Below are 15,811 nucleotides of genomic sequence, written 5' to 3'. Positions count from 1 at the left end.
GCTAAGATGACTGATATCAATGTCTAAAAACTTAACTGATCAACACTGAAATGTGAGTCAAATAAAACACTGTGCTCTTGGAAAAAATAGATTTCTCTTTCTGATAGTCACCAACCCATTTTAAAGATAAGTGAAGAGATGATTCCCCTTAGACCTGAAATCTCTTTTCATTATTAACATCAAATGTCTTAAATTTCTTTAAAAGATTAAATCCATCAGTCTCTATCCAACCAAGAATAACAATTTAGTTAATCTTTTGCCCTATTCAGGAAAACATATAGAGTTGGATTCTGGCTGTCAGGCATACACAGGCATGTGCGCACACATGCACACACAAGCACGAGTCTATAAGGAAGACAGTGTGCATTGGACAAAAGTTTTCCAACCCTCTCTTGGATCCTCTCTTAAAGCTGTGGAGAGGATGCTCTGCAAACCATCTGCAACTGGAATAAAGGTAGAATGTTCCGGGGTTGTGTGTGTGGGGGGGGACGACAGTGGTCCATATGTTTGTGTTTAAATATCCTTTGACCCAGTGGCAATGGCAACCATGTTTTCCTTTCTCCAAAACAAATTTGTCATGCTCCTAACGGGAGTAATCTGTATGGACTGCCTTTGAATATTGCTGCTTGGAATACTGTACAGGTGTGGGGAAGAACACTGGTGTAAGAATACAGGCAAACAGTAACTCTGCTCGGACAACAAATGTGTACACCTGTTCTCGCAGCCACTGACTTAGGAAGGCAGAATTTGATCCACACCCTTCATTTTCCATTTCTTTTTTAGTTTTTATAATTATCAGGATCACAGATGCACAGTCTATTCAAAGAACCAGCATAAATATGCAATCAAAATTGTTTGAAAATATGTTGTAGACATGTAATCAAGGTATATGATATCATATTTAACCTTTTGCATATCGCTTTAACAGTAGAATTACGAAGTATGCAATTACATACCTATGGGGTATAAATCAGTGTAGTAAACTACTCAGATTAATCAAAGAAAACATCATGATATTCCATTAATGAGCTATATACTCATTGTAAGCACCCACAATTAAAGGAAAATATATTAATTGAAAAAGAGGGAGATACAGAATGACTCAGAGAGAACATATTTCGAAAAATAAAAGTATTAAAAAATATTACACAGTGAAATGACAATTCACTGCCCTGGTCTCGGGTGTCTGTCTGTGTCTGCAGTAAGAGAGCAGTCAATTAGAACTATCTAAAGTGCCTTAAAAATTAGATTTTACACTTAAGTCAATTTTATTCTCAGCAGCAAATGTCACTGACTGCCAGATCATTCTAAAATCCTGTTGTCCGAATGGTTCTAATACTATTAACCTATTATAGAAACAAGGTGGGATCAACACGGCTACAATAACACTGCAAACTATTAACCTATGACCTATCAAGCTGATTTTAAAGTGGAAGTATTAAAATTGGGACAGGATATAGTTGTAATAGGAGCAAAGCCATTTAAATTCCTTGCCCTTACACATAGCCCTTGATTCCACTACAGTGTTTCTTTAGTCCATGGGAATTATTTAGTTCATGGCTATTTTCAGTAGAACAAGATTATGAGAGTATGGACCTTGAAATGTCTCTTAAACAAAGCATATTGCACCTGGGGAAGACAGAAGGCTGGGTTGTAACAAGAACATCTCAGTTTTAATGTTCCTTGTTCATCTAAAGAGTAGATATTTAAATTAATAAAATAAGCACCCAAATACATAAATAAAATCTCTGTTTTGTTATAAAGTGCTGCACTGGTTAAAAATCTGTCAACATTTTTATTAAAAACTCTTGTTGCCAGGGTCTTTAAACTTGGCCATAAAAATATAGTCCCAGATGAAACTTAACATATTAGGTTACAGTGTTTTTAGGTTATCAAGATGTAAAAAGAACCAGAAGTATTTAGTTGAAGATAATTATTTGCTTTTTCTAAACAGGAAAAATGGGTCTGTCTTACTTATTTTTCAAACTTGTGGGTGATTAATAAATCATGAGTTGGAAACACTGTTTTGGCTAATTTGAATAAACTAAAACATTATTTCATTGGAAATATATGTAAATATATTTTTACCACTTAGAATTTGCTTATGGTATTTTCCTTGCATTGACTCAACTCTAATTGGCTCCACAGGAGCAGATTCTTGGGTCAATGATCTATGAATTTAAAAATATTTATGTTGGCCTTGGCAAGACAAATTGTAAGGGAACCATATAAACCATATTTTTAAAACTTTCTAATTATATATCTACCTACCTTAGTCAATATTAGGAATAGCAAACTTCCTAACGATATATTTCCTCACTAGTCCAGAAAGACACTACAGGAAACTCAACTATAAAAATATATATTTAAATCATGTTCAAAGGCCTTACCTAAACTCTCAAAAGCAACAATCTGGCCCCAGCTCACATTGCTCTGCCTGGTTTTTCTTTCTTTCTTTTCTGTTCACAAAAAAGGGGTGAGCTAAGCCTGAATTGTTATCTGGATTTTCAGCCTTAACTGAATGTCCTTGTTTTTGTGAGTTTATGTTAGGTTGTTAACATTATATGCTTGGTACTTGCACAAAATAATCTTTCAGCTTGAAACCTGTGTGATGTGGTAGCCGCTCTTCTCCCCCCACCAGCCTTTTTGTCCGTGAACTGGTATGGTTAGCTCTTTTAAATGAACAGGTGTACTTTCTCCCTTCCTGTGATATGAAAGAAGCATAAAACTCGATTATAGCAATTTATGATCTCCTGACTTGCATGGACTTGTATCCATGACACAAGCAGCTTTATCTTCAAATTCAAGAAAGACTTGGTAAAATAGGAAGTTTAAATTAACCTCAATCCCTTCATAGATGTAAACCTCAACAAATAAACAGTGGTTTAGTGGCATGGCAACCTGCCCCCTTTAAATCCATGAATTAGCCCAAGATGTCTATTTTGAGTTAGGGTTTTTTGTTTTGTTTTGTTTTGTGTTTTAAAATCAGACTCTGATGAACAGAAGAGTAGCCTGTGATTCATAGTGGGGTGAGTTAAAGCAAAGTTTAACACCACCAATTAGAAGCCAGCACTGTATGTTTTTCTTGCATCCTGTCTATAAAAAACTTAATGCTCTCTTCATTCAGTAGGTTACATAAAGTATCTAAAGCTGCAAATATTTACACATCAGCAGCGTAATAATATGGAAAGTGTCAGAGGCATTTCATGTCTGTTGGGCTATATTATGCAATTTAATGATATTATTTAAAAAACCCCTCAAAATTCTGGCTCCTTAAGCATAAAATAGGAGCTCTACCTGGAAATCAGTCATTCTTCAGATCTTGAGAAAAATATCAAAGTTTTGATTCTCATGTACATTAAGGCCTCTTTGCACTGTTGCGGTCGCATGGCCTCAAAATGGGTGTAAATAAAAAGGGGTCTTTGCATAAATAGCCCTAAATTTTGATGGAAAGAGGCTTTAGCCTTGGCCTTATTTTATTGTTAGTGGCTACAAGTCTCAACAAGCTGCTTACACTGTGGTCGGGCTAATGTGTAATTTTCATTAAAGGGGAAAAAAAGGAAACTGGTCATTTAACATGAGATATCTATGAGGAAACATTAGCAGTTCAATTGCTATCATTTTCTGAGCTACTCCTATAAATTCATAGGCTAAATGTATCAAAATTGTATTTTAAGAAGCAAAGCAAAGCGAAGCAATACACTAAATACATTTCCGGAGGCAACAGCTGAGTCCCTAGAGCAGTGTGAAAGACTTATATCACTCTGAAGTTGTACTACTGAAGAGTTTTAAAGCAGAACAAGAAAAGAGGGATACTTGATGTTAAACCTGATACTCTGCTATGCATATAGTGTTCCAAAGCAGTTGAAGAATGCAAGTCTGTTGCTAATGCCTCAACCCATGTAGCCATAATAATACATTCATTTTCTTTTATAGGACTATATCTGAAGGCAGAAGAAATCAAACTTACTTTGTTATCCAAATCAGACTCTAAGAAAGGTGACTGCCAAAAGCTGTTAGAGATGTAGGACCAGATCCTCTGCTGGCGTAAACTGGAGCAGCTCCAGGAAGGACTGGTGTGGTCCATTTTTTGCATGCTTCTTTTTGCAGTGCAATACACTATAGCATGTTGATTTAATTGAGTGACTCACTTGCTTCTCAGTCGTGGCCAGACCCTGTAAGCACTGAAGTCAATGGGAGGTTTGCAAGTGACTTCAATGGGTCCACGATCAGGCCCGAGAAGATAATGACACATAACAAATACTTTAGTTGTGGAAGTAATACGCTTATCTACAAGTAGTGCAAAGAGTCCTGCACACTAACCCTGAGTTTAAAAACAGAACACTAAAGAAAAACTATTGATTCAAAACCACTGTGACTAGTTCTACCCAGAACACCAGCTTGATCAAATCTATTTCATTGCGACTGGAAAGACTAAGTTCAATTCCATCAAGCAACAGCAATTGCGAAGATAAGTACTGTCATTTACCCCACTTTTAGATGTGTTTAATTATGCATCTGCATTTTTTATAACTTTGTAAAATATACATTAGGTATCACGGTGGTTATCTGATTCAATGCCCACTGAATTTCACCTGATTTAATGATGATGATAGATAGATGCAAAGTAAGGTTTCAGAAAATTATCCAAGACTGACTTGGTTGATTTCATTCACATTATCTGGACTTGAATCACAGATGAAGTCAACATTCTGAGTCACTCTCTTACAGGTTTTAACTAAAATAAAAGCCATAGAATACCTTTATATCACAAAGGTTTGCTTTTACTAGCAGTGCAAGTACTTAGCTCTGGATTGGTCTTTGTTGCTGAACAATGGGCTTTGAGAGCTTTTGTTTGTGAATGGTTTCTTAGGAAAACCACTGCAAGCTGTTGACAGTCTGTTTCGTTCACACATGCACATAATTAACTGACTAAATAGTCATCAGGGAATACAACTACATATAAAAAAGATCCTAGAATACTGACTGCACCTTAAAAAAAAAAAAAAAAAGCTTGAAGAATTACAATTCCAAGACATCTGAGGATAACACAATGAACTGTCAAAGTGAAAGTTACTACAGTACATGCATGTTAATATGCTGCTAGACTTTAAAAAAATATGATCACTTGTTAGAAAAAATCCCACAGTTGAATGTTGTAGGGTAAACAAAGAAAACCTGTTCTAGATGCCTTTCTCACCATCTTCCTCACACTGTGGTTTATCAAAACTTCACAAGTGGCATTTGGAAATGGCATTGCCAAAGCTATTAGAGAGACAGGGTGGGGGAGATTATATCTTTTATTGGATCAACTTCTGTTGGTGAGAGACAAGCTTTCGAGCTACACAGAGCTCTTCTTCATGTCCTGAAGAACTGCTGTTCATGTAGGCCACCCTACCATCATATCGGCTGTGCTGTCTTCCATGCATCTCCTGGTTACCAAAACAACATGGAAGTTATTTGTGGCATGAGGAAAAGCATCTGGAAGGGCCATCTAGTACTGCAGACTATGTTAAGACCCTGATGACCAACAGTGGTTCCTTCCCTGTAGGGGAGGGTTTCAGGTACTTACCCTGAATCTGACTCTGAGGCTGAGGGTTAAAAGCAGTGGTGTGGTTCAAGGAAGCTCGTGGGTTAGGTGTGGGGGCTGGGTGATGTGGGCTGACCCTCATGGCTGTGCGACGCAACTGCTCCAGTTCACTCAGACGCTCTGAAAAGGACAAGCTCCCAGGCTTTGTCTGCTCATCTAGTTTCTGACGATGTCCTATTGTGGGAGGGGGGGAAAAAGATCAGAAAATCTCACTGACATATGACACGTGCCTTTTTTTTATTTTTCCCATCGATCCATTGGCAATGCACCTAACTGGTTAGTGGACATCTGAAATTCAACAAAGGCTATTGGTCTGTATTAACAGAGACACAAACAAGTCATGCAAAGTAACAATATGGCAAAGCAATCTAACTCCTAAGAGGCATGGACTACTCAAAAAACAAATCTGCTAAAAGTCACAGCGCCCTAGTATCCCGATTATTGTGCATAAAAAAGGAGCGTTATAATACATCTTTTTGGCTTCCATGACTTAAACCTGTACTGCAGTAGCTCCTTAAAACCCAGATTGTCATAATACACTGCAATTAGACGGGTACTATGATGTTACAAAAAAACCCTAACCCCAAACAAATAATGCTATAGGATCCTTTAGGAATGTCTCTTTACACACAAACAGGAAAGGAATACAAGAAAGACCATTTAACGAATAGAAATTATGGGGAAACAAAGTTTCTTTTACTAAATTGGAAGTTTCCAAAACATTAAGGGCTGGACAGTACCCTCTCCCACTGTGCCCTGAAGAACATCCTCTTCCTAGTTAATGCTGACATCCTCATTACTATCGTAATTGTGTAAGCCTATGCCCAGTGAATTCAGCCATCCTCACATTGGAGTTTCAGGGCCAGTGGCCATGGGGGAAGCCCCTGGGAGCTCTGTCCCAGATTCCTGCTAAAACTTTGTTGCTTGGGTGGTGGTGGGAGCATGGGGTTCGGAGTTATGTGTGTTTAGGGGACAGGGTCTGGAGAAAACAGAAGCCAGGGGAAAGGCACCGATCCAGCACAGAACTTCCAAGGTCTGTAGGTTCAAGGAATGAAAGCCTTGTCCAAATTCACAGGGGCACCATGAAAGGACAGCTCTGAGTCATCTCTTTCCTGCCTCCAGGGGGAAGGTTTCACTAATTGCCTAAAGTTTACATATTGTCTCCACTTTCCATCCCATTTGGGTCCATTTGCTTCCAGTTCTATATGATTAAGTTCAGTTTCGAAGTATGTCATCAAGAGCCTGACTCCAAATTGTTGGATGGAAATTAAAAATTCCAGGTCACTGGTTTGAATCTGACCCAGCTTGATAGCGACTAACCCTTTCTACCAGACAGTGTTTAAAATATAAACATAGAACTGCCAATTTTGCACCGGAGACATATCACCAAACGAAAAGAAAATGCTCTCTGAAAAATTCTGTCTGTCCCCTGCTGTACAAAGCACTCTTTCACACAGCAATAACAAGGCTTTAATCAAGACATCGGAACATTTTTTTTTTCATTCTAGAGGGAAAATGTACATTTAAAAGCAGTTCCCAGTAGCTGCAATTCTAAAATTAAATTCTATAACTCGCATTATGGTTCCAAATCTCAGTGGCTCAGTTTTCTTCCTCTTGTCAGACCCTTTGGCAAAGCTCGCACTTTCTCAGATTCCACTCTGCACTATAAATTATCCCAGGGAAAAAAATTAAAAAGTATGTCGTAGTGATTTTATCATTAACAAGGCTCAAAAAAAAAAAAAAAAAAAAAGACTTTCATCCAACACTTTAGTAGTTCAAACACAACTTTCTTTCATTTGTCAGCAATGCGAAGCTGGATTCTGATTCAAGTCCTTAGCTCATGGCACTTGACTTGAATGCAAACACACTGAGTCACGCAAGCTGGGTACATATGTAAAATGTCTCATACATTCTGATTATATTAAACATCAGCCTGCTGGACTGAAGGCCCCAGGGTCAGGATTCAGAGTAAACCCCTAATACGTCTATTGCCTTAATACAAATTATTCTCAATCCGAAATTCAAATCAATCAATTTATGCTTTTAGGTTAGTGCCTCTGTGTAATATTTTACCCCCTTATCCTCCCTCCTACTTCTCTATCAGATGCTGCTCTCATGGCATCGCACATTACTCCTCTGGCATGGGAATTAAGGGCTTGTCTGTACAACCCCAATATACTCTGGTGATCACTTGAGTACCCACATAGAAGTCAGTGAGATGAGGGCTGTATAAAAGCTGGTGAGATGGGAGCTCCCCTTCCTGTTTCAATTTACTTTAAGGACTGTGAGAGGGACTGCCTCATTGCCACCAGCTCCAGTACCTAGGATTCTTTAAACACATTCACAAAATCATGTCTCTAAAGCCAGGTCTACACTTAAAATTAGATTGACTTGGCTGGTTAATTTTTTTTTTTTTTTAATCAGCCAAGCTACTTAGCCTTTTCTACTACATGACCCCCGCAGGCAGCAATATACAATAAGAACTTTAACTTCACAAAGGTCTACAGTATAAATGTGCACTATCCAAAAAATAGAACTAATATAAATGGTTTTCCCAAGCCACATAAATGTATGGGTCGAGCACTGGTAGGATGACTTACTTATTTATCAGCTTTACTCTGAAGTACTATCTGAGCAGTTTACACACATTAATAAATGTATCCTCACATCAACCCTATAAGGTAGGGAATTATTATTATCCCCATTTTATAGACGGGGGAACTGAGTCACAGAAAGAAGAATTGAGTTGCCCAAGGTCACACTGTGAGTGGCAGATTCATGACTCCTAATTTAATGCTTATCTACAAAACCATCTTTCCTCTCTATGCAACAGCGGAGAATGACGGAACAGGAAGCCATTCACAAAGCAGGCCTCTCATACTTTGTAGCCCATAGAAAGAGTGGTAATATTGAGTTTAAAGGAAGCCAATCACAGCAGAGTGGCACAGAAAAAGTAACAGAGAAGTAATAATATTAAGGGTCAACATGAAAATGTCCAGGTGTTCCATATTTATAAGACAGAATAATTTGTGGCAGGTCATTTGTCAAACAATGATTTGTTTCCCACTCATTCGCGTTAGTCAATGTAACAGTGGTCTTATTCTTATTATCTCACATACTGTGGGCCAGATCCTCAGCTGGTGTCAATTCGTGCTGCAGTGCTCCATTGATTTTAATGGAGCTGAACTGTTTTTAAAACAGTTTAGGATTTGGCTCTGAGAATCTGATTCTCTTCTCACTATAGCTTGTGTAAATCAGATGTAACTTCACTGAAATCGGCAAGGTGTGAAACTGATGTAAGAAAGAGGATCAGGTTCAGTGCTTGCAGTGCCAAATGATAGATTATACTTGACATGGGGCCCAATCCTCCATTCCTTGCATGCTCAAAACTCCCATTACTTCTGCTGTGTTAAGTGTTCTCTGAACACAGAGAGGGAAGAAGAGGGTGGCAGGCTTCTTCCTGGATGGCAGGATCTTACTACTAAGGCAACATTTAGGACTCTGTATAGAATAAACAGGGCATCCAATCTATTTGGCTGAATCACATTTTTATATCCCTTTTAAAGATCATCTTGATGAAGTCATGTTGGTTTCTGCACACAATTTGAAATAAGGTGCACAGAGAAAATGTTAACTTTTTCTGATATTTTTACCAAAACACAATATGAAAGTCATTTCCCTCTTAATGGGGGGAAATGCAGTTTTATAGACTTTAGGAGACTGTAGCGCATTCAGCTTGGACTGGGTCCATCTGGCTGGAACGCTGGATTTTGAAAACAACAAAAACAAAGTAACTTGGCAAACCCGATTTTTTTGCACACTGAACTTTAATTGTAAATGTTTACTCATTTAGTGTTTAATATTGTGGCTGACCATAGGGATACAATTTGCCTCTTGAGGTGTGCAAAAAGAAATAAACTCCATAGTTATCTTCCTTTAAACCTACTTTATTATTTATTTCTTTAAACTTCTTTCATATTTATATTTACAGAATCAGGTAGAAAAGAAGAGACAACAACAAGAAAAGATATAAAACATAAGTATGTTTAGTCTTCCAGTCCAAAACCTCAGGCAATGAAATTCCAGTTTGAGACTGCATATTATTTTATGAGTAGCCTTGGGAGAATTCAATTTTTTTTTATATATAATTTTGACAGATAATGTCAGTGTTTATTTTTAAGCACATTTTTCAATTTTTATCAATTTAAATTTTCACAATTGTGGTACATTATGGGGAATGCAGACAATAATTATTTAACGACAGAAAACATTGAGATTCAAAAAGTTAAAGCTTTATAATCATTACAACACAAATTCTCAATATCACATGTCAAAATATAAAAATGTTGGTCAAGCAGCATTTTTCTTACTTTCCCTATGTGTAAATTTCAATCATCATCCATTGAAATGTTTTTCATCAGTTTGTGTGCAAATGGTGAAATCAACATTTACCAACATTGACCATTAAAAGACTAATCCTTCCAAGCCTTATGAGTAAACAACATAACAATGGTTTACAGAAGATAGTTAGGAATATCGCTCAGTTTTATATAGAGTAAACAGAATGATATTTTCTCAGTTCTAAATATTGATGCAACAATAAAAAAGTGGGTGTAGGAGGAACGGGGAGTGGAGTAGGAGAAGGGAATCATACATTCATCTCAGCAGCTGGCAGCAGCAATGTTTTTTTTTTTTTTTTAAAGTACTGTACATCCCTAACGCTGACCTTACAGATGGTAGTAATATTAAGGTAGATAAAGTTTTATGCCAAACAACTTTGCATTGTGTCTATAATTCTGAATAGATTCAGTTACATCAGTTATTCATCAGATCCAAACTGACCACAGACGTGGGAGTGCTGGGAAGTACATGAATAGGCTAGATATTATGCATGTGTGACATTCCCCTGACCCACTGAGCACTGATTGATATCCAGATGGTCATCTGAAGTGGAATGTCTAGTAATGTCACCATGGAATAAGCCAAATACAAACGGACTGATACTGTGACATCATTTCTAGATGCATCTTCTTTTGCAATCACATGCCATAACCTCACCCATTTTGTGTCCTTTTGGGAAGACTGTTCATTTTTGTGAGTATCTGCAAGCATCCATAGATGTTAGATATTCCCAGTATGATCTCTTTCTGTTATCAGACTCAGACTTCACAACCTTAGCTGCCTTTCAGACAGCTCCTGAACTTGTCTGGGCATTTCCATTTCTCCACCTGGATAATCCCACTTGTACATGTGTTAAATTAATTTCCCATGGTTTTTTTCATCCTTCTGTTTAAACCTATTCTGTTAAAAGAAGTACATGGTGGGTTGACAAGAACTGTACTATACTAACTGGTAACTTTATGAACTAGAATATATCTTACCTAAACCTTAACAAAAAGGCAATGTGTTTTGTTTCCCAAACCTGCACCAACGCTTCTACTGAATGGTGACATATATGGATTTTTGTTTGAAGTGCAATTATTTAATAGGTTTGTGACCCTGGCAGGCCAGGTGCCAGTTCATGCCAAGGTCCCCATGTCTTAACTGAACACTGACAGATACATAACTGGAATCTGTCTGGCTAACTTGTGAGTTAATATTACTAAAATAGGTATTAGACTTATAGGAAAGTGTTAGTGTTTAGACTGTTGAATGCTTGTGAGTTGCTCCATGCATTAATCTTACTTGCAATATGTGTGTTCCTATTGTAATGTAATATTTGAGCAGTTGTATGGTGAGCTTCTGTGACTGTATGAATTGCCATACAGGAGAGGGACACTAATTAGTGTGAAGATCTGCTCTTTTGCAGAAATTGTTACGCCCCTCCCCAAAAAGAAGATCCATCAATAGCAGATGGGCAATAGTTGGATCTTACTCTCCCTACATGTGGATTGAGACACTATCAACAAAAGGACTAAAGGTTCTTATTACTGTCCTGCTCTCCTCCCCATGAGTCATGTAAATGGATTCATCTCATCAGTTGAGTTTGCATATGGCAGGAGGGGCATAAAAACCCCAAACCAAAGGAACTAACGATCTCTATGCTGCTTGGACTCTGGAGGGTAGGGTGGAGCAAAGTGTTTCTAGGCATAAGCAAGAGATCCCCATCTGCTTAGCCTGGGCTAGCCCTCAAGGACAAATAAGGCTTGCTGATTATAGAAGCCTATATTACCTTTTGAAACCTAGCACTGTAACTCATTCGTGTGACTATGTGTGCTTGCTTTAACCTTGTAGAAAACTCTCTAATTTCCTTTTCCTATTTAATAAAACTTCATATAGTTTACTGTAGGATTGGCTACAAGCATTGTCTCTGGTATGAGACCTAAAGCACAGTTGACTTGGGGTAAATGATGGTCCTTTGGGATTAGGAGTAACTGAATATTGTTGTGATTCATGATGTACAGGGTCATCTATTACAGAGATATGCTCAACTGGGTGGCAAGACAAACCAGAGTACCCAAGGGGACTGTCTGTGACTCCATGTTAAGGCTGTTAAAGTACTTGAAGCACATGCACTTGATGCAGTTGGTTGTTGAAATCTACATTTAAAACTTACAACCAATTTGAGGTTTGTGCCCTGGTTTTTAACAGTCTGCCCTGAGGTTGATAGTCACACTCTTGCATCACCATTGGGAGCTTCACAATGTTCACATGTGAAATAGGCCAGTTAAATGAAATAAAAATAATGCAACAGAGCATATGGAATCTTTTAAGGAAGAATCAGTTCATGGAAGTTACATTAATTTGCAAAATTATACCCTTATCTTACTTTTTTTTAACCTCAACATATGTACTTTGAAAAAACCTAATCCCTGCCAAGGTTAGAATGGCTCCCAACATAAGCAACATTGCCAAAAGCCTCCTTTGGTTTTTTATAATTTTCATTTTCCCTCATGCAAACTGCCCACAAAATATCCTCCAGACATGGGCTAAGGCCTGGTCTACATTTAAAAGTTAGGCCAACATAGCTACTGAACCCAGGGGAGGGTAAAAAATCCATGTTCCTGCGCATAATAGCTATGCCAGCCTACTACCCCAGTGGAAGGTCGATGGAAGAATGCTTCAGTTGATGTAGCTACTGTCACTCTGGGAGGGGGTGTTCCTACACCAACAGAACAACCTCTTCCATTGCTGTCAGCTGCATCTACACTACAGGGTCCTGCCAGCAGAGCTATAGCACCTTAGCTATGCCACGACAGTCCCCAGAGTGTAGTCATGGTCTACAACATAATTACATGAATAAATGAATAGGTGTGGAAACAAAGCAAACAAACAAAAGTATAAAATGAAAGCTCTGACCAAAGTAAAATCAAGAGAGATGTAAGTTTCCTACTGAGAGAAATGCTATTCCTTTTTGGTTAAATGATTTTAAAAGTACATCTTAGGGACTGCAAAAGGTACCAGATTGGAGCCTTGGAGAGTAAAATCCTTTAGGCAATATATATTTTCTGCTCCTACCTTGCCTCAACTGGAATGACAAAATCTAAGGCCTGGCCTACACTTCAAGTTAGGTAAGGAAAAATTCACACCCACACCTAAACCCTGAGTATAGGTGCGCTGTATCAATGGACAAGTGCCTCTGTCAACCTAGCTACTGTTGTTTGGGAAGGTGGCATTTCTACACCATCAGAAAAAGCCTTCCATCAATGTAGACTGGGTCTACACTATAGGGTTATGCCAGCATAGCTATAATAACCATTGCTCATCCTCCAAGTCAAAGCCATGTTAAGGGGAATTACAAAAGGAAGAGTGAGTTTTCCCTACCTTAGATGTTTACTGTTCAAACTTGAATACACAAAAAAGAATCCTCCTCCTATGAAAAAATTAGCTATACTATTTATTTTCCTTGAACCAAATAAATATTTTTTTATTCATTGAGTACATGGAATGTAATTTAACTCACAATAGTTTTGCTGTGCAATAGTTCAGAATACCTGACTTTTCAGTGAAATGGCTTGAACATTTTCTTCTTTGACTAAACAGTCCCTCCACTGTAGTAATCCTATGTTGTGCGCCAGCAGAATTCCAGCTCATTGAGCGCTCATACATTTCTTGTGGTTCTGCCTAGTCTTTTAGTTTTTTGCACCACTTTTGCTTCCTTCATTTTCTTTGCAGCTGCAGAGAGATATAGTAAGCTACTGTATAGTATTTTGGAAGCAGGGCCTCTGAGAAGTTTCCAAACTGCATACAAGCAGGTTATTCTTTAAGCTTGTTTTCTTTGGCTTGATGTTAGCAGTGTAGAATGAGTCAAACAGTATTAACTTTCAATAGGGAAGTGGTGTGGTCAACCAAAACTGTTTGTGGCTAGATTATGAAGATAGGTAGAGCAGGTAATGAAGAACAGACCATAATACAGAGTGTAGGCAGGAAAGACGGGCAGAACCAATCAACATTTTTAGTAATTAAGTCAATGTTACAGCTTAAACTTTTCTGCTGGTTTGTGTGTTAAGGTTACAACATAGCCTGACAGTTCCTGACCAGCCAGTCTTAGGAAGCTGGTTCGATTAGTTCTTTGCCTCCAACTATTATACTTTGTATGAAAAGTTTTATGCTGTACAAAGAAACAGGAGCACTTTTCACTACTAGCTGGTTTAACTTCCTTCCCATATCTTATTCTTCCCTTTGTACATACTGTTCCTCAACTGTTTCAGGGCCATGGAGAACAAACAAGATGCTCTCTGTAATATGCAGCCTAATATTGTTTCCGATATCAACAGAGTGTGCTGTCGTATGACAGACAAATCTTACTCTGTTACTCCAGAGATAGACGCACACAGCTCCTCCTCTATCCAATGTCTCCCTCCGTTAGAACATAGAAGTCAACTCCTTTAGCACAGGCCATTGTACCATGTGAACAGCCTGGCCCACGTGAAATACCTTTTAACGATAGGCAAAAGGCAAGAATATGAATCAGATATCCTTTTCCAGGAACTTGTTCATTACGGTGTATCAGAGAAGGATAAAACAGTGACTGCTTCCAGGGTTTTCATATGTGCCTACATGAAGGAAACAGCTATAGCTTCTGATAACAGAAGACAAGGTGAGCTATGATTGCAGCATATAAGCATCTTTACTACTGAAATTAAACACAAGGTGTAAAAGATGGTTGCTCCCTGAAAAACAATGACACAGTGCAGTCACAAAGCTATGCCTTTACCCTGGCTGCCTACCATTCTGTTAAACCCCATAACTAAGAAAACTTCTTAATAATCAGGGCTTCAGAAACGTTCTGCATTTACAGCAGATTGTTTTGAACAACACAGCATTTGACAAGTTTTGCTTTTTTGTTTTTAAATTCCAGTTCTCAGGGACACATCCCCTCCCTTGCAACTTCCAACTCCTATCCCTTCCCCTGGAGTGAGTGACTGGGCCTGAAAAGCAGAAGAACCATTGACGTTCAGCTGCATGGATGTGGAGAGAAGATATGGACTATAGAGATGTTGTGTAATGGGCCTTGGAACTCCCTTGGCACACACCACTGAACTTAGCTCCATGGCAGTTCTCTCAGCAGCAGTGCAGAAGGCATTTGGGGGAGGATGCAGAACAGGACAGAGGCATCGCCAGTAGGTTGACACACTACATAGATCCACTGGCTAATCACCCTGTGTGGTGGGCACATACAGTGTTTATATACTACAACCTGGAAACTGCAGTAGTTGATTGTACAGCACATCCTAGCCTTGATTCCATTTTTCCCTATCCATGCACATAAACACTTTTGATTACATTCAGACACACACATGCACGTTTACTTGGTATTTCTGTGTATTCCTATGGAAAAGTCAGAAAGACATACTTGTTCACCAGCCTTAATAATACAAGGTTCTCCTTGGATAAATAATGATCACTTCACCTCTATGTGCCGCAAGGGTATGGCAGTGGTGCATGAGTCAGCTGGTGAGGAAGTGGAGTATTTACTGCATTTTTACGGAGGAATTTTCAAATGCACTTGCCCTGGCCTAACTCTGCTTCCATTGACCTTACTGAGAGTTTTACTGTTAACTTCAATGAGAGCAGAGTTAAATCAAGATTGAACATGTCTGAAGATCCCAAAATACAAATACAAGTACAAATAAACACGTAAAAACATTCACCACACTTAATAAATGAGAACTGTGGTGTAAAAACAAATACCCACTACAGAAATAAGGTCAACAAGAATGAAAAGATTTAAGAGAAATTGAATGACTTGATGAGCATTTTAGATTAAAAATTCAGTTG

At 38.3% G+C, this 15,811-nt stretch overlaps 1 protein-coding gene across 2 annotated transcripts in view; it reads right to left on the bottom strand.

Annotated features, from left to right (window-relative positions):
* Window positions 1-15,811, bottom strand: part of RUNX1 (RUNX family transcription factor 1) — an 86,771-nt gene that overhangs the window by 34,344 nt on the left and 36,616 nt on the right. For both annotated transcript variants that reach the window (XM_067565551.1, XM_067565552.1), the window contains exon 4: window positions 5,573-5,764. In XM_067565551.1, coding sequence (XP_067421652.1) covers window positions 5,573-5,764 — 192 coding nt within the window. The remainder of the gene's footprint in view (window positions 1-5,572; window positions 5,765-15,811) is intronic.

This window comes from Emydura macquarii, unplaced genomic scaffold, assembly GCF_026122565.2.
Source record: "Emydura macquarii macquarii isolate MOO-44397 ecotype Brisbane River unplaced genomic scaffold, CSIRO-AGI_Emac_v2 contig_2681, whole genome shotgun sequence".
In the NCBI taxonomy this organism is placed as follows: domain Eukaryota; kingdom Metazoa; phylum Chordata; order Testudines; family Chelidae; genus Emydura; species Emydura macquarii.
This window is presented reverse-complemented; position numbering and strand designations above follow the sequence as displayed.